This window comes from Physella acuta, unplaced genomic scaffold (genome assembly GCF_028476545.2).
Source record: "Physella acuta isolate Inbredline_101_S28 unplaced genomic scaffold, ASM2847654v3 ptg000050l, whole genome shotgun sequence".
Classification (NCBI taxonomy): domain Eukaryota; kingdom Metazoa; phylum Mollusca; class Gastropoda; family Physidae; genus Physella; species Physella acuta.
In genome coordinates, this window is record NW_026731570.1 from 120,327 (window position 1) to 148,030 (window position 27,704).

Consider the following 27,704-nt stretch of genomic DNA (forward strand, 5'->3'; position numbering starts at 1 on the left):
CCGCACATGGGTGGCTTATCTCACCTGGGCTTTAATCCGCGGCTTAAGCCGGAACTCCAAAGCGCAGTACGGCCCTCGAGCTAAACTAAGAACATGAGGGCGGGTCTATGGCATGCGGAATATACTGCATTGTGTTTGAAGTTTCGGGATAATTAGTTCGTTAATTAATGAACCTTGTTTACGATTATCAAAGTGATTAATTTGAAAATTATTTGAGAACCTGAAAGTATTTGTGGTGTGTTAACAGGAGGTAATTCGGTGTCGTAATTATTTTAGGAGAGGTTTATTTGATATGGGGATTGTGTATATATAATATGTAGGTTATGTATATGATCTATAGTTTGTGTATATGATCTGTAGGTTGTGTATGTGATATGTAGGTTGTATATATAATATGTAGGTTGTGTATATGATCTATAGGTTGTGTATGAGATCTGTAGGTTGTGTATGTATAATATGTAAGTTGTGTATATGATGTGTAGATTGTGTGTATGATGTTAGGTTTTGAATATGGTCTGTATGTTGTGTATGTGATATGTAGGTTGTCTATATTATATGTAGGTTTTCTATATGATATGTAAGTTGTCTATGTGATATGTAGGTTGTGTATATAACCTCTAGTTTGTGTCAAGTTAGTAATCATGTAATTATGGAGTTGTGTCTTCATCAGAACCAATAAGGCTATTTTCAACACAATTCATGATAACAAATAAAAACAATCAATACTAAAGTCTACTAATAACAAAGCGAATGCTTGCAATTTCATTTAAAATTATATTAGATTATACAAACACACACAAGCTCACATTCGTATATAAATTTAAATACATACATACATATATCTGTATATATATAGACTGATACATGGATAGAAAAGTATAAATACATGTGCTAGTACAGTATTATAGAAATGCAATTTTGAAAGAGTAACTTTCACAATAAAATTTTAATTTTCTCGCAGTCTGGTGTATCTTTAAAATTACGTTCTACATCTATTCAAATTACACAAATGTTCTGTATTTATAATGTCAATTAAATTTCCTACAGAATTTGGGGTGACAACTTTCTGTGTGCACCTAAAAACAACAATTTTATATCCGTACCATTTCGAAGCACTTTTTTCAAGGAAAGGATAAGATTCTCAAAGAACACAACAATCTTCTAGCGTTGGACATAATCAGTTCAGAATTTAACAAGACTTAAGGAATCTGGTTTCATTAAACAAAAATCTTCCTGCTTGTGATATTTATTCACACATTGGTGACAGTATTCAAAGTATTAGAAGTTCCAGAATGAATAGTTCTAGTTTAAGCTGCATCGCTGCCATCTTTGTTTGTTTTGGTGTGGGCTGTATTTGGTGCCAGCCGAGTGCCGAGGCTAATTATTTAGGTAGGTGTGGCTAATTTTAGTTTTTTGACATTTGGGTAGGTTGGCTAATTTTAGTTTTTTTTTTACATTTAGGTATGTTTGACTAATTTTAGTTTTTTGACATTTGGGTATATGTAACTACTTTTATTTTTTTGACATTTGTGTATGTGTGGCTAATTTTAGTTTTTTGACATTTAGGTAGGTGTGGCTAATTTTAGTTTTTTGTCATTTAGGTACGTGTGACTAATTTTAGTTTTTTGACATTTGGGTATGTGGTAACTAATTTTAGTTTTTGACATTTGGGTATTTGGTAACTAATTTTAGTTTTTCTGACAATTATTTAAGTGCCAATCTTGCCCGGGAAAAATCGAAAAAACAACAACAATTAACTGTATAAAAAATGTATATTTTAACATCATAAAGTTTCATGTCCCCCCCCCCCCCCCAGAGAAAAATGTCTAAACGAAACATTACAGCTCATAAATCCACACCGAGTAAATTACATCCCCGACTCATCCTGCCCTAAATACATTTTGCATCATTTTACCTTTTGATTACCCCCTTTCAAAAAGCACCTGATAATTACACCCATCCTCTTCTTCCCCTTTCCGCGTCGAAAAAAACAAATACAAGAAAATCGACATTCTATTGAATGCCTAAAATGAACCGACACAAAAAAAAAAAAAACAAATCGTGTTTCAACCTATCTCTTGGCATTTCAATAGAATCCTACACAGAAGAGATTGGAAAGTGTCAAATAAGTTCATGCCCTTCAGAAAATGTGATAGCCAATGGTACTAAACTTAGCTCTGAACTCCATTCTAACCTTAACCCTGACCGTACGTTTAGTACCGATCCTAGTTTTACTGATCCTAATTATATGGTCCCTCTTTTAGGTCCAAGGATCATTTGAAGCATTATGTATTCTTTTTCTTATCCTAAAAACAAGCATCTTTACCGATTTCTTTTAAAATAAACTGTCGATATTACTTTTAACCATAATTTTGAGTCTGTTTTGTCGTTATGTCATTCATAACCTTATATAAAATCTGGTTATGTAGTAGCATATATACAATATAGGAACGTAATTGATACATTTATATAAAATATTGTTGTGTCATTCATAACTTAATGTAAAATATTGTTATGTAATTAAAATCTTTAGATTAAATATTTATATGTAGACTTAATTAACTTAAGATAAAAATTATTACATAATTTATAATAATAAACATTATGTAGTATTGTTACTTAATAACCTTAAATAAAATATTGTTATGTAATTAATTACTTTATATAGAATATTGGTATGAATGTAAAATATGATTACGTAATTTACAGCTTTATATAAAATGTTTATATTGAGGCCTAACTAATAGCTTTATAAAAAAATTATTATGTAATTAATAACTAATAACTTTTAAAAAGTATTGTTACGTACTTAATAACTTCATATAAATATTGTTTTGTAATAAATAACATTTTATTAAATATTGTTATGGGATTAATAACTTTATATAAATATTGTAGGTATTAATAATTTTATATAAATATTCTTATGTCTCTATTAATTGATATAAATATTTTTATGTAACTAACTATTGTATATAAATATTGTTATGTAACTAATAGTTTTATATAAATATTCTTATGTCACTATTAATTTTATGTAAACATTTTTATGTAAGTAATAATTGTATATAAATATTGTTATGTAACTAATAATTGCATATAAATAGTGTTATGTAACTAATAATTGCATATAAATATTGTTATGTAACTAATAATTTTATATAAATATTGTTATGTAACTAATAATTGTATATAAATATTGTTATGCAAGTAATAATTTTATATAAATATCGTTATGTAACTAATAATTTTATATAAATACTGTTATTGAAACTAATCATTGTATATAAATATTATTATGTTATTAATAATTTTATATAAATATTGTTATGTAACTAATAATTGTATATAAATATTGTTATGTAACAAATACTTTTATATAACTATTGTTATGTAACTAATAGCTTTATACAAATATTGTTATGTAACTAACAATTTTATACAAATATTGTTATGAAACTAACAATTTTATATAAAGTATCGAACATCCAGTATCAGTATGTGCCTGTATGAGGTAGCAACAGTCTGACTACAGCAGTTTAAAATTTTGGAGCAGGAGTTTTCCTGACGCTATCCCTCTATCTTAGTACCTCTGTTATTTTTTCTCTCCATATTGCCAGTAGCTAACATCTCATTTACATTTTTATTTGACAATGGAATTCATTACACGCCAACTTGCTTCAGCACAGACTTACATTTGTTACACATTTGTCGCCATTAAAGGATGATGAATTGGAGGAACGGAATGTTTGTTTTCATGTTTGGTCCTTGTGTTTGGTTTCATTGCATTGTCGGGAATTTCCTGTTGTAGAAGACTCCAGAATCGCTTTAAATATTACGTTATTTTGATTAAAGGGAAAAAAAATAAAGTAACACATTTACGGTAATTTTTGTAGTAGTTGATGAATAAAACTGAAGAAATATACAAAATTAATAGGACACTACATACCGACCTAAAGCTAACAAAGAAATTATAGTAATAAGTATATTATTTCATTTTTTTAAATGGTGGTAATAGTAGGCACGATGTCCTTTTTATACTAGTTTATTAATAATATTTCGGAAATATGCAGAATTAATACACCACTAACATGTTAATTAAAATTACGAAGTCTAGAAATATTTTAAAATATTTATAGTACCTTTTAATTCAGATTAGGTATAATACAAAAGTTTGTTAGTATCACACACACACACATGTACATACACACACACAGAAACACACACACACACACACACTTATATATATATATATATATATATATATATATATATATATATATATATATATATATATGTTACGGTCAAAGCCCGAAGTGCGGCCAATGCTAGGATTGGCCGGCCAATCCGCGCATTGGCCGGCTCTCTTGGCCAAAGCCCGAAGAACTTAGCACTAAGATCGTATTTCGTACATTGGCCGGCCAATGCGCGCACTGGCCGGGACATACTGGCCAAAGTCCGAAGCGCTTAAACTTGACAGCATATTTTGTACATTGGCCGGCCAATGCGCGCACTGGCCGGTATGTCCTGGCCAATGTTCTATCTAGACTAAGTTGTGATCGCATTTTCCTTATTCTGGTTGCGTTTTCATTGAGAGTAACGTATTGTTTAGCTCTTGTTTATATAGCATTCTATATGCAAGGCGACATGGATCAAAAGGGCCGTCAGACCATGAGACAGACATAGCAGATGGCTGTCAAAAGAAAAAAATGTAAATCCATGTTAGTTTCCATATATGGGCTCTCGATAAAATAGTTACTGAGGAAGATCTTGAGAACATTGAACAAGAAATGGAGGTTGCCATAAATGCAACGACATCCTCAGCTAACACATCTACTGCCGTGGCGGAACGTCCAGACCAGTTGCGTGACAATTATGTGGCCAACAGATTCTGTATAGTTTGTGAAAAACATTGTAGTGCAGCTCATTCTTTTGGATACTGTGGTAACGATGTCTATGTTATTTGTGGAAAACCCAATGAAGCAGAAGAAGGGTACGGAGCAAACATTACCTGCAGATTGTGTCACAACAAACTAGACATCATGGAACACAGATCAGCAGCTCATACTAGCTTGCAAACTCAAGGTGCTAAGATGCTTAAAACATCAAATACAAAATTTAAAGATGGTGAAGTGGGTGACAATGTACGCATCCGTTTTCCAGATGTTGACAGAGGTCACGGTGATCCCCGAAGCGTGATTGCAGTTGTCATGAGCGTCGAGGGCGGTTTCTACAAATTAGGAACGGCACATGGTGTTCTAAAACAACTGTATGCTAAAAGTGAGTTTTCAATTCTTCACAAAAAACTGCTCTTATTGTCGTCAGTTGGCACTGAGGAAAAATCACTACGAACCATCGCATCTTCACAATCATTGACTGGGGGCCAAGGCTACACTCGCTGCAATTGCACAACTAAGTGCACAACAAATCGCTGCAAGTGTAAAAATAACAAGCTACTATGTAATTCTAAATGCCATAAAAGTTCAACTTGTTGTAACAAATGATGATATTGATAGATTGAGACTATAGTACAATAAAAAAATTTGAATGTTTCTGTCATTTACTTTAATTAATAATCAATAAAGACTTAATTTCATGATCCTTACGGCATAAAAAAAACCAAAATCTGCTCATGATCTTCTAATTCGAACTTTGGCCGGTCGTCCCTAGCCAGATGATCTTCTAATTAAGACTTTGGCCGGTCCACCATGGCCAGTCTGCGGATTGGCCGGCCAAAGGCCGAAATCAAGCAAGGTTTCGGACTTTGACCGACCTATGGGAGGCGATATTGGCCAATGCGCGGATTGGCCGGCCAATCCTAGCATTGGCCGACTTCGGGCTTTGACCGTAACATATATATATATATATATATATACGAGTGTTTATGTGTCTCCGTTATAAGAGCCCACTTATAATTCACCAACAGAGGTTACATAATAAGCTTAATAAATACAACCTAATGATAAACCTTTAATTTCCCTTGTACTCAAGTATTTTGAACACACCCACACCCACACCTACTCTTACCCACACACACACACACACCCACCACACATACATATATATTATATATATATATATATATATATATATATATATATATATATATATATATATATATATATATATATATATATATATATATATATATATATATACATATATATCAGAGAGACCGACATTACGTTTGCCTTAATCCTAGCCTTATTCCCAGCCTTAGCTGTAGCCTAAACTTTAACTTAACTCTTACTTTCCGTTGCCTTCGAGTATTTGTCAACATACTTGCTTCCCATTACCTTTAACGTTGCCTTAACAATAGCCTTAACCTTAACCTCTAATTCTAACTTTAATCTTAGTATACCATGTCCCCAAGTATTTGCTAACATACCTGATTCCCGATCTATAAACCTAGTTTTAACCCTTGCCTTAACTGTAGCCTCTAACCTTTTCTTAACCCTAACCTTAACCCGTACCTTAACTCTAACCTTATCCCCAGCCTTATCCCTTAATTTAATCCTAATCTTAACTCTAGCCTTAACCCTAACCTTAATCCTAACCTTAACCCTAACCTTAATCCTAACCTTTACTCTAACCTTATCCCCAGCCAAATTTTAACCCTAATCTTAACTCTAATCACAACTTTAACTTTAACCCTAACCTTAACCCCAACCTTAACCCTAAACTTAACAGTAACCTTAATCCTAACCTTAGCCCTAAGCTAAAATCTAACCTTTTTCTCAGCCATATCCCTTACTTTAACCCTAACCTTAACTCTAACCATAATTCTAACCATAACTCTAACCATCACTTTAACAATAACTTAAACCATAACCTTTACCATAACTCTAACCTTATCCACAGCATATCCTTTATTGTTACCTTAACCTTAACTAACTATAACTATACCTCTAACCTTAACCCTAACCTAAACCCTAACCACAACTCTAACCCCCCCCCCCCACTTCCCCGTGTCTGCAGGAGTCTGCGACCAGACGTGGTTCCCCACCTACAGCCACGACCACAAGGGTACCGGCACCCACGGGTCAGTGGCCACCCTACAGAATCACGTGCTCAACGGTTACCTCGTGCGTGTCCAGTTCTCCACACGTGAGTTCCTCATCACGTTTGAGATGGATGACTTCACCTTCAGGGGCAGGTCAGTAGGTTTGTCGTAGGTCAGTAGGTTTGTTGTAGGTCAGTAGGTTTATGGGTTGTAGGTCAGTAGGTTTGGTATAGGTAAGTAGGTTTATGGGTTGTAGGTCACTAGGTTTGTTGGTTGTAGGACAGTAGGTTTATGGGTTGTAGGTCAGTAGGTTTGTTGATTGTAGGTTTGTTGGTTGTAGGTCAGTAGGTTTGTTGGTTGTAGGTCAGTAGGTTTGTTGGTTGTAGGTTTGTTGGTTGTAGGTCAGTAGGTTTGTTGGTTGTAGGACAGTAGGTTTATGGGTTGTAGGTCAGTAGGTTTGTTGATTGTAGGTTTGTTGGTTGTAGGTCAGTAGGTTTGTTGGTTGTAGGTCAGTAGGTTTGTTGGTTGTAGGTCAGTAGGTTTGTTGGTTGTAGGTCAGTAGGTTTATGGGTTGTAGGTCAGTAGGTTTGTTGGTTGTAGGTCAGTAGGTTTATGGGTTGTAGGTCAGTAGGTTTGTTGGTTGTAGGTCAGTAGGTTTGTTGGTTGTAGGTCAGTAGGTTTGTTGGTTGTAGGTCAGTAGGTTTATGGGTTGTAGGTCAGTAGGTTTGTTGGTTGTAGGTCAGTAGGTTTATGGGTTGTAGGTCAGTAGGTTTGTTGGTTGTAGGTCAGTAGGTTTGTTGGTTGTAGGTTTGTTGGTTTGTTGGTTTTAGGTCTAAAGTTTGTTGGTTGTAGGTTTGTAGGTTTGTTGGTTTAATGTCAGTAGGTTTGTGGGTTGTAGGTCAGTAGGTTTGTTGGTTGTAGGTCAGTAGGTTTGTTGGTTGTAGGTCAGTAGGTTTGTTGGTTGTAGGTCAGTAGGTTTGTTGGTTGTAGGTCAGTAGGTTTGTTGGTTGTAGGTCAGTAGGTTTGTTGGTTTAAAGTTTTTTAATTGTAGGATTGTTGATTGTGGGGTTGGTTGGTTGTAGGTGAGTAGGTTTGTTGAATGTAGGTTTGTTGATTGTAGATTTGTTGATTGTAGATCAGCAGGTTGATTAGTTACAGATCCGTAAGCTTGTTGAAGGTTAGTAGGTTTGTTATATTCTAGGCAGGTTAATAGCTATGGAATATTCATAGATGAACAGGCTTGTTAAAAATTGAGAATAATTCAGTTAGTTCTTTGCACATAAGAGCAATTAGTTTTTTTGATTGGTAGTTTTAAAAGTTCATTAACGTTTTTTAGTCCTTTAAAAATTCATTTAAATCAATTGAGCCCTTCAAAATTAAGTAACATTTGTGTGTAAACTTTAAAGGGTCCGTGAAACTCTTTGGTCAACTAAAAGTTGTGTAACATTCATTTGTTTATTCAAAATCTAAGTTACTTTCATTGATCCATTCAAAATTTAATTTACTTATATTGGTCTATTTAAAAGTTCAGTTACTTTCATTGGCCCATTTACAAGTTCATTTACTTTCATTGCTCCATTTAAAAGTTCAGTTACTTTCATTGCTCCATTTAGAAGTTTAGTTACACTTAGAAGTCCAATCAGAATTTCAGAAAAGTTCATCGATTCATTTAAAAGTTCAGAAAGTTCGATTCTCCCCATTTCCATATAACGGCATTAGGTGCAAATGTCTAGCACATTTATAAGAAGGCCAGACGGTTTGAAAATATATCCTTGAAATAATTTATTAAAATCTATTCATTATTTAAATATATTCAGTTTGTATGAAAATAGAATGTCTTTGTGTTTTGTTTATGACTTTAAAGGTTCGTTCAGTGCAGTGTTAGACTGTAGAAAAACTCTGCAACGTTTCCGTCTTCGCTCAGCGGAAACTGTGGTCTATTTTTAGAAGGAAAACAATTTTTGTGTGCTCCGGCTGGTATTTTGAGACAACTTGGTTGAAAGGTAGAGCGAAAAATTAAACCCGAGAATCTCTTATTCGCTTCACGGCTTGAGTACTTGGGATGTATATTAATATTAGGTATATAATTACAAAAGCACTACCTTCAGAAATATCATAGTAAACCACATTAGTTAGTTTAAAAAAAAAACCGAGATATTTGAGAAGTATTCAGGCAATGCACTAGCCAGTGTCGATACAAAACGTTGATTTTTTTTTAAAATTCCGTATCCCCTTCGTCACACATCGTAAACTATACACTTCGATCTAAGACTAAAAATAACTCCTTATGAGAACAGCTATTCCCTTCTATTCTATACATTTTTATGTTTGTGGTTGAGGTATTTTGATCTATTTCTATATTTTGAAGGAATAAAACAACAATAACAAATGTATTAAATGCAAAGCAACAGCAAGAAAACATTTTTGGCGTCACTTTTTTTTAAACAACCCCTACGTTTCGTCATTCATCGGCTCAAAATTTGCCCCCTCCCCTCCCCTCTCCTCGCAAGAGTGAAATTATTTAAAGGTTGTTATAGATTTGGTGGCAATACAGTGAAGAAAATGTTTGTAGAATTACGAAAATTACAATATTAAAAGCGCAAGAATGTTTTTTTTTCAGTACACAGCTTAGACTGTTCTGTTGTAATTATCCATGTGTATATGTGTACTCAGTAAACAGTTTAACCTGTATTGTGAACATCATATCTTTATGTGTATGTGTGTTCCCATGGCAGCCATATGTGTGGCTCGTGCAGCTGGATACTCTCAGACAACGGCACGCACATAGAGACCGACGCTGATTGGCTGCCTACTTTGGTTTGCACCAATGGAGAGGTGAGCTCCCACTGACCTAATTTTGCATATTTTTATTTAAAGCCTAATCTTAAGATTAAAAAAAAAAAAAAAAAAAAAAAAAAAAAAGAAAATGATGTAGTTCTGTTTTATGTAAGACTAGTTCACTCTTAAATAGAAAAAAAATGTGTTTGGTATGTAAGTAAGGTGGCGTTTGTAAAGTTGATGTTATGATATCATTGAGCACAGTGGCGTAGGCAGGGGGGGGTTAGGGGGGGTCATAACCCCCCCCATAGACCCCTCGGTATATATAAAAAGTATGAGGGGGGGTGCAAATCGAAAGTTTGAGGGGGGGGGGTGCAAATCGAAAGTTTGAGGGGGGGGGGGGGTGCAAATCGAAAGTTTGAGGGGGGGGTGCAAATCGAAAGTTTGAGGGCGGGGGTGCAAATCGAAAGTTTGTCCCCGGGTAAAATTGGAACCCCCCCCTTGAGACGATCCTGGCTACGCCACTGATTGAGCATAGCAAAATTGACCTACAATTATGTGTAGGGGTTAAGGAAAATGCACTTTTATGGGGTTTGGGTTAGGGTTTTGGTGATATGTTGAGAAATATGATAAATGGCGGGTAAAAGAGTTGACTTTAATCACCATAGAAGGGGAGGGGAGGTAACGACGTAATATACGTAAATAAACACAAGTGTAAGTTCATGAATGTAGTTTTTCTAAAAACAAGTTTTTTTTTAGAGTTCTATTATGTAATTTTGAAAAAAAAAACATTTAAAAACTAACAACTTAAGACGAAATAACGAAACACAACTGAAGACAAAATAAAAAGAACGAAAAAAATAACTAAAGACAAAATAACTACACACAAAATAACTAAAGACAAAATAACGAAAGACGAAATAACTGAAAACAAAATAATTAAAGACAAAATAACTAAAGACACAATATGTATAGACTCTAACGTGTGAATTCTAATTGTCTCCCCCTACCAGGTGAGCAGAATCAACTACACTTCCTCCAGCTGGACGAGTGAGGTCGGGAAGATTGACCTTGACCTTGACGGAGAGGTGTGGTGGTACACCAAGCCCACCCACTCGGGGAATGGACCCGTGTACTCACAGTTTGTTGACGGGTCGACGGCGTACGGGTCACTGGGCAAGGTAGGGGTCGTTAAGTTAGGGTCACTGGGGGAGGTAGGGGTCATGGTGGTCATTGGAGGGAGGGGTCGTTAAGTTAGGGTCGCTGGGCAAGGTAGGGGTCGTTATGTTAGGGTCACTGGGCAAGGTAGGGGTCGTTAAGTTAGGGTCACTGGGCAAGGTAGGGGTCGTTAAGTTAGGGTCACTGGGCAAGGTAGGGGTCGTTAAGTTAGGGTCACTGGGGGAGGTAGGGGTCGTTAAGTTAGGGTCACTGGGCAAGGTAGGGGTCGTTAAGTTAGGGTCACTGGGCAAGGTAGGGGTCATATTTGGTCATTGGAGGTAGGGGTCGTTAAGTTAGGGTCACTGGGAAAGGTAGGGGTCGTTAAGTTAGGGTCACTGGGGGAGGTAGGGGTCGTTATGTTAGGGTCACTGGGGGAGGTAGGGGTCGTTAAGTTAGGGTCACTGGGGGAGGTAGGGGTCGTTATGTTAGGGTCACTGGGGGAGGTAGGGGTCGTTAAGTTAGGGTCACTGGGGGAGGTAGGGGTCGTTATGTTAGGGTCACTGGGCAAGGTAGGGGTCGTTAAGTTAGGGTCACTGGGCGAGGTAGGGGTCGTTAAGTTAGGGCCACTGGGCAAGGTATGGGTCGTTAAATTAGGGTCACTGGGCAAGGTAGGGGTCGTTAAATTAGGGTCACTGGGGGAGGTAGGGGTCGTTATGTTAGGGTCACTGGGCAAGGTAGGGGTCGTTAAGTTAGGGTCACTGGGGGAGGTAGGGGTCGTTATGTTAGGGTCACTGGGCAAGGTAGAGGTCGTTAAATTAGGGTCACTGGGCAAGGTAGGGGTCGTTAAGTTAGGGCCACTGGGCAAGGTAGGGGTCGTTAAGTTAGGGTCACTGGGCAAGGTAGGGGTCGTTAAATTAGGGTCACTGGGCAAGGTAGGGGTCGTTATGTTAGGGTTACTGGGCAAGGTAGGGGTCGTTAAGTTAGGGTTACTGGGCAAGGTAGGGGTCGTTATGTTAGGGCCACTGGGCAAGGTAGGGGTCGTTAAGTTAGGGTCACTGGGCAAGGTAGGGGTCGTTAAGTTAGGGCCACTGGGCAAGGTAGGGGTCGTTAAGTTAGGGTCACTGGGCAAGGTAGGGGTCGTTAAGTTAGGGCCACTGGGCAAGGTAGGGGTCGTTAAGTTAGGGTCCCTGGACAGGTAGTAGTCTATAATATAATCTCGCTGGGAAAGATATGGGTCCTTTATTTAGGGTCACTGCTAGAAGCAGGGGCTGGGTTAATCGTCTACGTTTTGTTGGCTAACTTACGTTTCTCTAAAGTACAGTCGTTGACTGTTAACAGAAAGAATTATGTAGACTCAAAAATTCAGAATCGAACGCGAGACTTTTAGTGTATACTGATATACTGATATACACCAATTGACACGTTTAGAGGTTGGTTCTAGTCAACAGCCTTTAGCCTTCAGGCATACCCTGGGAAGCGCTTCCCCAACATACATACTACATTAGCGATCCTTTATGCTTGGCGTCATCAAAAATCTTAAACTAAGCTCAGTGCGTGGTCTAACTTCGACGCGTATGGTCCATTCGGTCCCTGCGAGCTTTTATCGTGTCCTCTAGTCTAAATTTACACTGAGACTAATTATCATTAACCAAATGAGCCCTAGAGAACTTTTCACACCTTTTTTACCTAAACACGGGCGATACAATATCCACGGAGACGGGGTCACGGAGTGCGTGGTTTGACACAGTGACCTGAAAAATTGACGCTTGCGGAGAATGACGTCATACGTCACTCAAATGACCCACCCTTAGGTCTAATTCACGTTTCGGGTTACGTAAGACACGTCGGTTTACAAAAGTTTAAAAATAGATTCTCGTCTTTATAAGACATTTTTTTTTGTTAAGTTCATTGAGGGCGTTAAATAGCGTGGTCGATTGGTAGATCGCTCGATTACTAACACGAAAGTCTCAAGTTCGGATCCAAGGATTGAGTTCGTAGTACGAACCCCAAGTCACCCAGATCTGATGGATACCTAACTTAGGGAAACAACTAAAATCGTATGGGTATGGGTATAGTGTTGACCGCACTATCCCTTCAAATACCGTGGTTATAGAAACACGAAACTTAAGTCATTAGTCTAGTGTCAGTTGTTTTTTTTTTATATACTAACAGAGATGCAGAAATTTTTGTACAAAGAAGTGTACATCTGTTTGTATGTGTGAAAAACTAACCACGAAATACATTGCAATTTACAATGATGCGTGGTTAAATTGAAAATGTCCCACTAACTTTCCTTCCACAATTCAGTGAATATAAAATTTACCTTATAACTAACCAACTGATAAAGTCCATCTAGTGGTCAGATTTTTTAAAATTAATCACTGACAAGCTAATGAAGTCTGTCTATTACATTGTTTGACATTAATTTTATTACTGTCCAGCTAATGAAGTGTGTCTATTGGTCAGTTTAACATTGCTTTTATCACTGTCCAACTAATGTAGTCTGTCTATTGGTCAGTTTAACATTGCTTTTATCACTGTCCAGCTAATGAATTCTGTCTATTGGTCAGTTTAACATTGCTTTTATCACTGTCCAGCTAATCAAGTCTGTCTATTGGTCAGTTTAACATTGCTTTTATCACTGACCAGCTAATGAAGCCTGTATTAGATAGTTTAACATTGCTTTTATCACTGTCCAGGTAATGAATTCTGTCTATTGGTCAGTTTAACATTGCTTTTATCACTGTCCAGCTAATGAAGTCTGTCTTTTGGTCAGTTTAACATTGCTTTTATCACTGTCCAGCTAATGGTCTGTCTATTGGTCAGTTTAACATTGCTTTTATCACTGTCCAGCTAATGAAGTCTGTCTTTTGGTCAGTTTAACATTGCTTTTATCACTGTCCAGCTAATGGTCTGTCTATTGGTCAGTTTAACATTGTTTTTATCACTGTCCAGCTAATGAAGTCTGTCTATTGGTCACTTTGTTTAACATTGTTTTTATCACTGTCCAGCTAATGAAGTCTGTCTATTGGTCAGTTTGTTTAACATTGTTTTTATCACTGTCCAGCTGATGAAGTCTGTCTATTGGTCACTTTGTTTAACATTGTTTTTATCACTGTCCAGCTAATGAAGTCTGTCTATTGGTCACTTTGTTTAACATTGTTTTTATCACTGTCCAGCTAATGAAGTCTGTCTATTGGTCACTTTGTTTAACATTGTTTTCATCACTGTCCAGCTAATGAGGTCTGTCTATTGGTCAGTTTAACATTGTTTTTATCACTGTCCAGCTAATGAAGTCTGTCTATTGGTCAGTTTAACATTGCTTTTATCACTGTCCAGCTAATGAAGTCTGTCTATTGGTCAGTTTAACATTGCTTTTATCACTGTCCAGCTGATGAAGTGTCTATTGGTCAGTTTAACATTGCTTTTATCACTGTCCAGCTAATGAAGTCTGTCTATTGGTCAGTTTAACATTGCTTTTATCACTGTCCAGCTGATGAAGTGTCTATTGGTCAGTTTAACATTGCTTTTATCACTGTCCAGCTGATGAAGTGTCTATTGGTCAGTTTAACATTGCTTTTATCAATATCCAGCTAATGAAGTCTGTCTATTGGTCAGTTTAACATTGTTTTTATCACTAATGAAGTCTGTCTATTGGTCAGTTTGACATTGCTTTTATCACTGTTCAGCTAATGAAGTCTGTCTATTGGTCAGTTTGACATTGTTTTTATCACTGTCCAGCTAATGAAGTCTGTCTATTGGTCAGTTTAACATTGTTTTTGTCACTGTCCAGCTAATGAAGTCTGTCTATTGGTCAGTTTAACATTGTTTTTATCACTGTCCAGCTAATGAAGTCTGTCTATTGGTCAGTTTAACATTGCTTTTATCACTGTCCAGCTGATGAAGTGTCTATTGGTCAGTTTAACATTGCTTTTATCACTGTCCAGCTAATGAAGTCTGTCTATTGGTCAGTTTAACATTGCTTTTATCACTGTCCAGCTGATGAAGTGTCTATTGGTCAGTTTAACATTGCTTTTATCACTGTCCAGCTAATGAAGTCTGTCTATTGGTCAGTTTAACATTGCTTTTATCACTGTCCAGCTAATGAAGTCTGTCTATTGGTCAGTTTAACATTGCTTTTATCACTGTCCAGCTAATGAAGTCTGTCTATTGGTCAGTTTAACATTGCTTTTATCACTGTCCAGCTGATGAAGTCTGTCTATTGGTCAGTTTGACATTGCTTTTATCAATATCCAGCTAATGAAGTCTGTATTAGATTGTTTAACATTGTTTTTATCACTGTCCAGCTGATGAAGTCTATTAGATTGTTTAACATTGCTTTTATCACTGTCCAGCTGATGAAGTTCGCCAAGTGGTCAGAGCTGAGGGCCAGTATGAGGGACCGAGGATACGCCTTTGTTCTCCAGAACCAGAAGATTTACAACGGGGAGCTCATCACAGCTCAGAGCTTAAACCACATCAGTCTCAGATACACGGAGAACTCTGTCAAGGTAGTCCAATATTCTTTATCTTTCTTGGTCTCTCTCTTTCTCTCTATGCGATCCAAAATACCTTAGACGCTCCCTTTTTTGTGTGTCTTTGTCCTCTCTGTGTCTTTCTCAGTGTGCCTCTGTCTGTCTACTATTGTCTGTCTGTCTCTCGCACAATTGTATATATATATATATATATATATATATATATATATATATATATATATATATATATATATATATATATATATATATATATAAACAAACAGGTTTATATATTATTATATTTTTTTAGATATATATATATATATATATATATATATACATATATATATATATATATATATATATATATATATATATATATATATATATATATATATATATATATATATATATATATATATGTGTATATATATATATATATATACTGGACCGTGGGGTACGAGTTTACCCTACATTAGTGGAGTGGAAGATAAGCCTGGTGAGAACCAAAGGACAGAAGCGACCGATAAACGGTTATCAAACCGATATCCAAGCCAGTCAGTCGGAGTTAGCCATGTTGAGGCCTGACTGCCTAATTGGAGACACCTCCTGAGCCGGTGATGGCCGTAAAGAAAGAAAAAAAAGTAAACAGCTTCTAAAGTGGATTCGGATAGTCCTATAGTTATAATGTTATATTATTGATTACTAAGTTTATTATTCTGGCGAAACATGTGTATGCTTTTATATGAATAAATATTTCATATTTAAAACTATTTATTTTAAATAACAAATCACATTTATTTACTTAATCCTAATCAAATAATAAAATATGATAAAAATGTGGCTCTTTAAAAACTGGGGAATTTTGAAAATTGTAACTTTTGGCTCTTCCGTCTCAAAGGGTTGCCTAACCCTGATATCTATATATATAATTCTCCTCTTCGAGCCGTTAGAAAACAAGCTGCAAACGCTCTCCCTACCTCCCCACCCCTACATGGTTTTAGTGAGCTGTGTTCACTCTAAATGTTTACAAGCAGAGCCAACGATTTTAAACGTAGGGGGGGGGGGGGGGGGAGGAAGGGGGGGGGGGTTATGGTCCTTAACGCGCTACTTATAGTGTTTTAAAGAAATATTTTCAGTGTCAGCGTTGGTACTGTCGAATTCACAAATTATGAATTACTGAAAATTAGAAACAACTAAATAGCGGCGTATGTTATGCCGCGGGCCGGCTTAGGTCTATAATTTACGTCTTACTGGTACGGTTGGGTAGCTACTGATAGTAGATTGTAAAAAAAAAAAAAAAAAAAAAAAAAAAAAAAATAAATTGTTGCATGTTAAAATATGCATGTTATACATAGTATTGCATAAAATTTTTACAATATTCTTTTCTTGTTTTTCCTTCCGTTTTCCTGGTTTCATTTTTCGTGTTCTTCTGATTTCTTGTTTTCATTTCCGTTTTCTTGGTTCCTTTGATATAACAGAGTAAAGGACAATACATGATCTCCTCTTGTAGTTCTTGGCCTTGTTTCTTTCGTGTGTTACAATCTTTGTTGGGCAGTGGTTGATTCTTGGTTGGTAGTTGTAGTTTGAGAGTATCTATGAGGGATGTGCGTTGGTAAAAGGGCGAGTCTCGTGTCTTGTCGTTGATTGTAGAGTTGTTCGAATGTAGTGGAGTTTGGAGAGAATAGTTGAGCTGGTGTCCTTGTGTGGAGATATCGTTTGTAGGTTGCTTTTAATTATTGGTCCTTGTAGTTTGAAAGAGAGTAAAATTGTTTCGTAGGGTATTCTTGCGTAGTCGAATAGTTGAAATAGGCGAAATGATGTTGAAGAACGTTTATTTTTCGTGATATTGTTGTGTCGAGGATTGTGGATGAGAAGAATTTGAGTGGTCGAGTAATCGAAAGCTTGGTCGAGTAGTTGAAATGGGCGAAGTGAAGTGGTTGACGAGTGTTTATTTTACGAGAGTTGAGTAATCGTGAAGTTGTTTGAGTAGTTGATCTTTGAGGGATGTCGAGTTGACTTGATGGTGGTTGTGACGGAGCCTCCTATCTAGGATTTCTCTTAGGTGGGTGTCGTCAGAGTGATCGTGAAGTTGTTGATATCGAACTAATTGTGGATCGTAGATGAGAGAGTTTTGAGTAGTTGATCTTTGAGAGATGTTGAGTTGATTAGCTGGTGTTTGTGCCCAAAGTCTAGATTAGAAGTTACATGTGCCCAAAGTCTAGATTAGACAGTTACATGTGCCCAAAGTCTAGATTAGACAGTTACATGTGCCCGAAGTCTAGATTTGACAGTTAATCGTGAAGTTATTTGAGTAGTTGAGCTTTGAGAGATGGCTAGTTGATCTGCTGGTATTTGTGACGGAGCCTCCCACCTAAGATTTCTCCTAGATGGGTGTCGTCAGTCTAAAAAAAAAGAAGGTTGAAAATTAGCCACTCGTACATTTAAAGCCACCCAATACAAGTACTGGGTGTCTCATCTCGAGGGCATGTGCACTTCGAGGGATGTGTGGGCGCAACCCCACAGCGGTCGTTGGCGAGATTTGCAATTGATTGCTTGATGAGTTGAGTAGTAGATTAGCCGCCTCTCGACCCCGGCAGCCGGCCCTAAGGGGGGCTGACCAACCAAATGACTAAGAGTTATGTAGATCCATAACAGATACTACACTTTAATCTTAGCCAAAGGGCCGAGAAGCTGAAAATTCTGTATGAATGAATTTATGTTTGTCGTGGATTACGATTTACAACGGGGAGCACATCACAGCTCAGGGCTTGGTCCACACCGCTCTCGGATACACGGGGAGCTCCGTCAGGGTAGTCCAATTTTTTGATGTCACTATGCGTACCAAAATACCTTGGACTCGTTCTTCCGTTTCAAGATGGCCTAACCCTCAGAAAAGTCTATAATTTGCGTCTTACTGGTATCGTTGGGTAGTTACGGGTAGCAGATTGTAAAAAAAAATTGTTCCAATCAGGCAGCTGTATCTAAGTACAGTACAGTTCAATAGAATTTTTAGATATTTATATGCGTTGAATTTTAATTTAAAAATATGTTTACAATTTGAATAGAAACATAGTTATAATTATTTTTATATTAATTTTAAAAATTTGTAACACATTAGCTACTATTAAATAATGTATTTATAAGTTTTTGCAGAAATTTTATGTTTGATGTACTATTTTGCATATGATTGTTTTATGAATGGTTTATGATAGTGATTCTAAGTTGTGTCCCTTAGCCTCCCTTTTTACTCCTATGTAAAGGCACATGGGAGATAACACATTTCCCTTTCGACAAACTCAATCATTAACTTCGAAATATTTGAATTTGTTTTTAATTTTTAAATGCTTTTCTTTTTATATAAAAACCCTTTCCAATTTTAATCTTTGCATTAAATACTTTTGTTTATAAGACTTTTTTTTGGTCATGAGCTCATCATATTTCAGTAATAATTTTAATGAATATTTTAAAAATTGTAAAATGAAAAAAAAAGCATAATTTAAGGGGTTTAAAATATTTAGGGGAGATCACTCATGTTTTTCTTTTATTTAAAACACCTCAACATAATTTACAGATGGTGCATTATTGTAGTAGTTTACTCAAAAGTCTTATACTTCTTCCGGTTGTAATTATGTCTGTTCTATTTGAAGTCATTTCTTAGCGTTAGCAGTCGTAAGCTCTACGATTCAACCATGCCGTCCTTTGGTCGGTCTTAGTTTCTTTATATGTTGTTTTGCATTTTAACCTCTTTCTAAGATCGAATGTTAAACGTGTTAAAATAATTTATTACATCATCCAGTACAACGAGGACCCCTACTACTCGTGGTACGCCGTCTGGTCCACCAACGGCCGCCGTGACGTCTCGAGGTGGCACATCAACACCACCACGCTGTACCGGCACAACAACGACTTCGTCTCGCTTGACTGGTTCGGTGACGAGTGTTGGCGTCGGGTGTATTCGACCGACGTGGACGGGTTCCCGACCTACGGCAGCCTGGAGGAGCTGATCTACATGGTCAAGTTGGGACACCGGGTAAGTCTTTAGAACCTTTGCTCGTTAATATACAGCCTGGAGGAGCTGATCTACATGGTCAAGTTGGGACACCGGGTAAGTCTTTAGAACCTTTGCTCGTTAATATACAGCCTGGAGGAGCTGATCTACATGGTCAAGTTGGGACACCGGGTGAGTCTTTAGAACCTTTGCTCGTTAATATACAGCCTGGAGGAGCTGATCTACATGGTCAAGTTGGGACACCGGGTGAGTCTTTAGAACCTTTGCTCGTTAATATACAGCCTGGAGGAGCTGATCTACATGGTCAAGTTGGGACACCGGGTGAGTCTTTATAACCTTTGCTCGTTAATATACAGCCTGGAGGAGCTGATCTACATGGTCAAGTTGGGACACCGGGTAAGTCTTTAGAACCTTTGCTCGTTAATATACAGCCTGGAGGAGCTGATCTACATGGTCAAGTTGGGACACCGGGTAAGTCTTTATAACCTTTGCTCGTTAATGTACAGCCTGGAGGAGCTGATCTACATGGTCAAGTTGGGACACCGGGTAAGTCTTTATAATTTTTGCTCGTTAATATACGGGGTCGGAGTGGTCTAGCGGTAGAGAGCTGGACTGCTAACCCGTAAGTCTCGAGTTCAAAGAAAGTCTACCCCCCCCCCCCCAAAAAAAAAAATTCAAGTGCCCTCCCCCCCCCCCCCCCCGGAGATAAAAAGTCTGGAAGAAACACTGGTCGTTACTATAAGCCAGGGGTCTCCAAACTTTTCAGCCCGAGGGCCGCATTAACTATCAAATATCAGCTCGGGGGCCAGAATTTCTTCCAGGCATCTGTTTGGTAAGGCAGAGCTCCCCCCCCCCCCCCCACCGAAGAACGTCTAGCGCTGCCCCCGCCCCCGACTAAAAATAAATTATATAGAAATATATACAAATTTCTAGTAACCGCCCCCCCCCCCCCCCCCCACGTCTTGGAGAAAAAAATCTGAAAAATAAACACTGTCGGGGACCGACAAAACGCTAAAGGTCCAAGTTTGTTCTCAAATTGTTCTTCACGTGTTTTATTCTTGAAAATGTTTGTTCACACAGGTATGTTGCTCCAAACTTTGAAAGGTAGTTTGATGCAAAAGTTTCATTATTAGGAAGGTCTTTCTTGAGCAAAAACTTATAAAATCCCACCCGCCCTTCTGTAAACTTGTCTCTAAGGAGGTCATTTGCTTGCAATTCTATAACCTCCAGCTGTAGTTCAACTGGGCACATTTGCTTCAAATGAGCTTTGAAACAGTTTCACTTCTTCTGCCTTTGAATCCAAGTCAGAAAACCACTACTGAAACTGCAGCTGGGTGTCTTTGATGATCTCGCATGGACATGACGTAAAGGTTCCTCAGCCACCTCCAACAAAAGTTGATTTTTTCCGTGGACATAAAAATCCCCGCTGGCCGGATGAGAGGCCCGCGGGCCGTACTTTGGAGACCCCTGCTATAAGCCAACGTCCCCTCCCTCAACACGAATATTACAGCACGCAATTCAACCGAACCATTTAAAAAAAAAAAACTTCGAAAAGTTTATTATTAACAAAAGTAGAAATAATGCTTCGTCGTGTTTTATTTTGTGAAATGATAAAACGGAACTATAGCTGAATCATTCGGAAATTACCTATTTTGTCTAAAATAGGCTTACTTTGAACTTTTCTTTTAAAATCCAGCACATAATTTAAGAACGAAACAAACATTTTAATATATAAATATCTCTAAGTTGCTAAATATTTGGAAATTACTGTTTCTTGTGAGGTATTTAGTTTTACTTTTAGACGAAGCTGATTGTTTCAGTAAGCTAGAACATTATGTTATCGACACTGTTTGGGTAGCCATAAAAGCAAACAGCACAATATAACTTTTAAACAGTCTAACAATAGAACACAGCATCACAGTATTGTATACTATCACGGAGACATTTGTGTAACCTTTCAAATACAACAGACTACACAAACACCACAAATGTTGATGTATGTGTTTTATGTATGTGTTTATGTATGTGTTTATGTATGTGTTTTATTTGTAAATAAAAGTTTCATTAAATTTAAAAAAAAAAATAAAAAAAAAAGATTAAAAAAATTTAAAAAAAATGTTTACTAACACAGAGAAAACGAAAGTAGTAACCTAAACCACTCCCCACAGGTGCGAGTATACTTTGACGGCTACAACCTGAAGGCCAACAGTGTGAGGGTACTCAAGGGGCTCGTCATAGCTCAGACCATAGAGGAGTTCGCCAGGAGGGGCGCCTACCCCAAGTTCGACGCCCCCTTTTTTGACGCCAGGGCCAAGGCCGTCTACAGGCTGATCCACTCGACCGGGGTTGTAAGTTCATAAGGTTGTAGGTTAAAGGTTAAAGAAAGAATTGGTTGTTGTATTGGAGTTCTGGTGACACAAAATACGCTTCTTATTTCAAAGTGTAAATGCTAAAAAAATAGCATATTTAAATGCGTTACATCGCCACAAAGTCATCTTGAAGGCAGTTGTAAAATAACAGTGTTGTAGATGGTGTTGTATGTATGATTTACACATTATCTACATTGTAATTGACAGTTGTGTTTTACTCTCTACTTATTGAGAATCTTCTTTAGACCTAGCGATCCTTTTGGCCGATGAAGTTGAAGGGTTTCTTGACCTCGGCATATAGAAAGAAGGTGTGATCACCAGTGACGTCACTATTAGGGTTAAGATTAGAATACCTAGTCCTAGTCCAACTTGTAGCATATAGGTGTCAGCAGGCAATTTTCGCTTTTTTGTTTTGAAAAATACAAATATAATGAGCAGAAACTAATTACTCTCTATAGGGCTGGTAAGTAGGTCACCAACCAGTTTTACGACTCAATAAAACCTGCATAAGCCATAGAACTAGTTGGTGACCTACTTACCAGCCCTATACGCCATTATTAGTTGTTTCTTTTTTTCAAGGGAGACAACACCAAATTAAATTTAAAAATTATAAAAAAATGTGCAACCAACGAAAAAGTTGACCGAGTTAATAAATTTGCATTAAGTATTTTAATTTAATATTACAAAAATATGTCAAAATAAACCTGTATTTTTTATTTCGAAAAACCACAATTTAAAATTACGATTAAACATAAAACTAAACACATTGTCGGTTAAGTATTCCTATAATTTTAAATATAGAGTTTACAATTGTATCCACGGTTTGCTATAGACACCGTCGCTTGTTCTATTTTCAAAAAAAAAAAAAAAAAAAATTAAGGAAAAAAAAGGAAAAAAAAAATTGGGGTCGGCTTGTCCTAGTAATCGATATCTAGACCTCTAACCCAGGGGTCGGCAACCCATGGCTCGCGAACCGAATGCGGCTCCTTTGATATCAAGATACGACTCTCGCTCCATGTACAAATATTAATAATTATATAATTATTTTTATTTTCAAAACTCATAACAAATATTTACTGTAAAGAAACAACTTTAAACGTGATAAACATTAATCATAGAACAGTGAGAACAGGTGAGGTAGAACGTAGACGGACAGCTGACAGCCGCTTGGGCACCAGGCCCAGTCCTACAGCCGTGCTGTAGACAGCCCCGTGAAGATATTCCATGTTTGCCACTGCCCAAGTTCCAACTTTTTTAAACGTCTTTAAATGGGGAATTTTATTTTATATAGAATGCACATCTCTATCTGTCAGTATGCATTAATTTGACCTGAGTGACGTCGTTTTATAGCTATTAGCTTCCTACTGTTGAACCGGGTATTGGACGGTGGGGTACGAGTTTACCCTGCGTTCGGTGGGGTTGAAGATAAGCCTGGTGAGAACCGAAGGACAGAACTTACAGAAGGGACCGATACGCTAATCAAACCTATATACAAGCCAGTTAGTCGGAGTGTGCCGTGTTGACAGTTCCTGGGCCGGTGATGTCCGTAAACCGAAGGACAGAAGGGACCGATACGCTAATGGCCAACGTCGCTTGTTCTATTTTCAAAAAAAAAAAAAAAAAAATTTAAGGAAAAAAAGGGGGAAAAATGGGGGTCGGCGTGTCCTAGTAATCGAGATCTAGACTACTATCCCAGGGTTGGTAACCGCCTTTACTTTCCCTAACGTAAACTAGGTACCCCTCAGAGCTGACTTGGACCCGGATTCGAACTCGAGACCTTCGAGTTAGCAGCCTAGGGCGCTACCGCTTAGGCCACGCGGTCCCTACTGTCTACTAGTACAAGTCCGATATTTCAAAATTGTTGTCAGCTTCTTCAAGTCAGAAGTTTCTTCCATGCATCACTTCGAACAAAATGGAATTTATAAAGAAAATATATACTTTTAACAGTGACCGCCACGCCCCCCCCCCCCCCCCCCCCCGGAAATTTTAGTCCGCCCACCGGAAATTTTAAGTGCCCCCCTACACCCTCCCGGAGATAAAAGTCTTGAAGAAACACTGCTTCAAGTTGTAGCTTCAACATCTTAACGAATCAGATACACATGTTAGTCAGTGAGTTACTATGGTAACAAGAGTGTGTACACATACAGGTGAAGACGTACACGTACACAATCGATGACTTCCAGCCGCAGACGAAGGAATCCAAGACGTACGCCATAGACTGGCTGGTGGATACACGGATATGGAAGAAGGTGGGTGGATATGTGTGGATGTCTCAAATTATGGGGCCTTGTCCTAGCAAGGGTAATAGCAATAGTTATCTTAGCTTCGTAGATCCGTGGTTCATTGTATGATTAAGCTGCATTGTTTCTTTTTCATTCCTCATTATAATGTTGGACGGCATTTTTCTTCAACACTATAAAATAGTACGTGTCAACTTTTTGTGGGCCGTTTACATGTCATGCTGCCTCCGATTTCAGCCTACTTTTTTAGTTAGATGTTGCTTTCATAGCCTTTATCCAGCCAAGAAAAACTACAAGGCAGCAGTTGTTTGATTTTGGAGTTGTCTCTCCTAGATGTGTTGCTGTCCCCAGCTACCGAGCATCATCTGCCCGTGGGGGTGGTAGAGGTGGGGGGTGGGGGGGGGGTTGTCCAACTTGGAACTTTTTGGTTTAGGAGCCATGACGTTTGCCGACCCGCCTACGCTAATCCCTATTTTTAGCTACCCATTGCTAGCTTATTTTAGCAGTACACTCCCCTTATATCCATCAACTACAGAGGATATATGCATATATATATATATATATATATATATATATATATATATATATATATATATATATATATATATATTTGTATATTTATATATTAGTTATAATAATTACAGTCGGTTAGCTTGTGCGAACTCTAGATTCATGGATTAGATATTTGAAATAAAATGCATCTCTGTTAATTGCACGCAGGTGTTGCGAACTGATGCCTTCGGTGGCAACACGTTCGGGATACCGCTGGACCTGGAGGAACCAGTACTGGCCGGTGCCAGCGTGCGGCTAAATATAGAACAGGACGAGTTGGCTGGTCAGTTTTTCACTGAGGCGGACAACATACGTATCAACATCTATACTAATGAGGTAAGGTGACAATGTGACACACGTATTACTTAATACACTAATGAGGTAATGTGCCATTTTAATAATAAATGTATTAATTAACATAATGATTAAATAATGTGATAATGGGACAACATATGTGTTAATTAAAAACTAATTTGGTTAAATGACAACACATGCATTAACATCTGCATTAATACGATTTAGAAGAGGCACATTTATAAACATATTTGACTGATGATTTAATATGACATCAAATATGACGAGAACTCTTTGAATGAGTTGGTCAGTATTTGGGTACTGAGATAAATATACATCATAGTACTGACATAACCCCCCCCCCCCCCCCACACACACATGTTTACATCAGAGGATGAGATTATTTGCCATTGTAAGTAACATAAATGGCAGATATAACATTCATCCATTTTTAGCATTGTGTCAACTTATTGCGCATCACATTCGCAGTTGATAATTAGTAAAATATATCAGAAAATCAGTTTTTCAATTATAATATATATATATATATATATATATATATATATATATATATATATATATATATATATATATATATATATATATATATACATGGGTGTAGACGTATATTAGCTAACTTATATATTTCTGTGTCTGTGTATGCCTGTGTGTCTGTGTGTGTGTCTGTGTGTGTCTGTGTGTGTGTCTGTGTGTGTGTCTGTATGTGTGTGCCTTTGCGTCTGTGTGTGCCTTTGTGTCTGTGTGTGTGTGTTTGTTCGTTTGACGACTTTGTCCCAAGCGTCCAAATTTGACCTTTCTTAATTTTACCTGACTCGCCCTCTAACGACCTTGACCTTGTGTCCACTCACCCTCCCAGATCTACGCCCAGGCCCTGAAGCACGTGAGCGACCAGAAGGTTCAGACAGTGGATGAGTACATCCTACAGAGCGACCTCTTCCGCTGGTCACTCATGGTCAGCTCCGGGGGCGTGGTGGCCATGAACGCCCGGAAGTTGTCCACCCGCCAACACCTGTACGACGCCGTTTCCCCGGCGACCAACGTCACGTGGTTTGTGAACATTTAGAAGCGCGGCAACATCCGGTGGGGGGGCAGGATCTATTTTTAGAACGTTGGGGATTTTTCAAGTTTATAAATAGGAAATCGATTTCCAAACATTGAAAGATATCTTTCTCAACACGGTTTTAATTAGCTTTAATTAGCGTGTAATTTTTTAGGAATAACAAATACAATTTACAATTATTTAGAATTTAAAAAAAAAAAATGAAAATCAACTGGCTGTTAACATTTCAGGTAATAAAAATTACAAAATAAAACTTGTTCACGCTAATAAATGTGGACAGTTCTAATTGAATTTATAGTTACAATACTTGTTGATTGTAGAGGAAGTTAATTTTATTGATTATTTATACGATTAAGTCTTACAAATATTGCAGATTTAACGTTTTTTTTTAAATTTATACTTTTTAATTAATACAGATGTTAATGATAAAACAGAACTTTAATTATTGATATGTTGATTATTTTATAATAATACTTTTTAAAATAAAGTTAATGGCATGTCTAACAAGTAAATGGGCAAAATTATGTATAGATGATATCATTAAATTCTACACAATCTTAGAATATGTTAAGATCAAAGTAAAACTCAGAAACTTATAACTGCAGCGAAAAGCACAATACTATTTTATGTCATGTTTTTCCCGGTTATATAATAATCTATGATGTACTCGTACCAAATAAATTTAACCATTACCATTTTATTTTTCAATTAACTTAATTTTTAACCAAATCGAACATGTGTTCAGCGAGGTGGGTCGAATCTTCAGTACGATTCTGCTACAAGGTTACGTAACAACTTTGCTGGGTCTATGGAGTAATGTCGAACTGGTCTTCTACGGTTTCGAACACGGGACTCCATTAAAAGATGTGTAGAGTTGTCCACAAGTTTCAGTAATCATAAGCTGCTGTAGCCCTATAACTCTGACGATTTAACGTTGAAGTTTACAAGCATCTTCTGACCAGGATGAATTATTGTCATCTTCCGACCAAAACGTTTTATTGATTGAATTTAGAGAAGTATGAATTTAAAGAAAACAACTTTGACACGAATGTATTAGTTTGTTGTCTCGGAGTGAAATAAACTTCAAATTCATATGAAAAAAAATAATTTGTCTTTGATTTTGTTACACCAAGTTTACTTGTCCTGTTGTGTCTGTGGTCATGGTAGAGTTATATGTAAAGTCACGATACCATTTCGGATTGGAGGTGAATAGAGCAGGTGAAGTAGAGTTTACCTGTTTCCGTGACCTACATGTCAGCACATATTATAAAGGCCGTAATATTGTGCTAATCACATACTATATTCATGTTCATGTGTATTTCTGTAAAAAAAAATTCTGATAGATTTTTTTTTTATAAATTACTTTCGCCTAGAAACATTGTCAAAAAGAATATTTTATCGCATCCTTGAGAAACAAACACCCTCAGGTTATTTTGACCTAAACACCACTGAATACTCTTTACCCCTTGTTAAGCATATCGCCTCAAACATAACCCTCCATTTTGTCTTGTCCCCGGCTGTTGACTATACAACCTCCCAAAACATTCCTGCTGTCTTCAGTTCTTAAAGAAGACTCCGCCTCCAGGTCTGTCTTGGGCACCATTTCGTTCGCTTTCCCTGGGGGGGTTCCACTCAAGGACTTTAATATAACTTGTCTGAAATATATTGTATTTGGGAAGAAAAATGGATGCTGCATTGCCTTTCATTCTCAGCAATTTATACCTTAAAAGTTGATAGATTCA

General features: G+C 37.2%; 1 protein-coding gene across 1 annotated transcript; it reads left to right on the forward strand.

Moving 5' to 3' along the window:
• LOC131945916 (uncharacterized) lies at nucleotides 1-27,006 on the forward strand. Its single transcript, XM_059306552.1, has 11 exons — nucleotides 1-250; nucleotides 1,048-1,389; nucleotides 6,979-7,156; nucleotides 9,739-9,838; nucleotides 10,795-10,962; nucleotides 15,295-15,450; nucleotides 19,214-19,447; nucleotides 21,595-21,774; nucleotides 23,943-24,044; nucleotides 24,756-24,923; nucleotides 25,759-27,006. The coding sequence occupies exons 2-11, from the start codon at nucleotides 1,293-1,295 to the stop codon at nucleotides 25,963-25,965; spliced, it is 1,590 nt and encodes a 529-aa protein (XP_059162535.1). The 5' UTR covers nucleotides 1-250; nucleotides 1,048-1,292; the 3' UTR covers nucleotides 25,966-27,006.
• The last annotated feature ends 698 nt before the right edge of the window (nucleotides 27,007-27,704 follow it).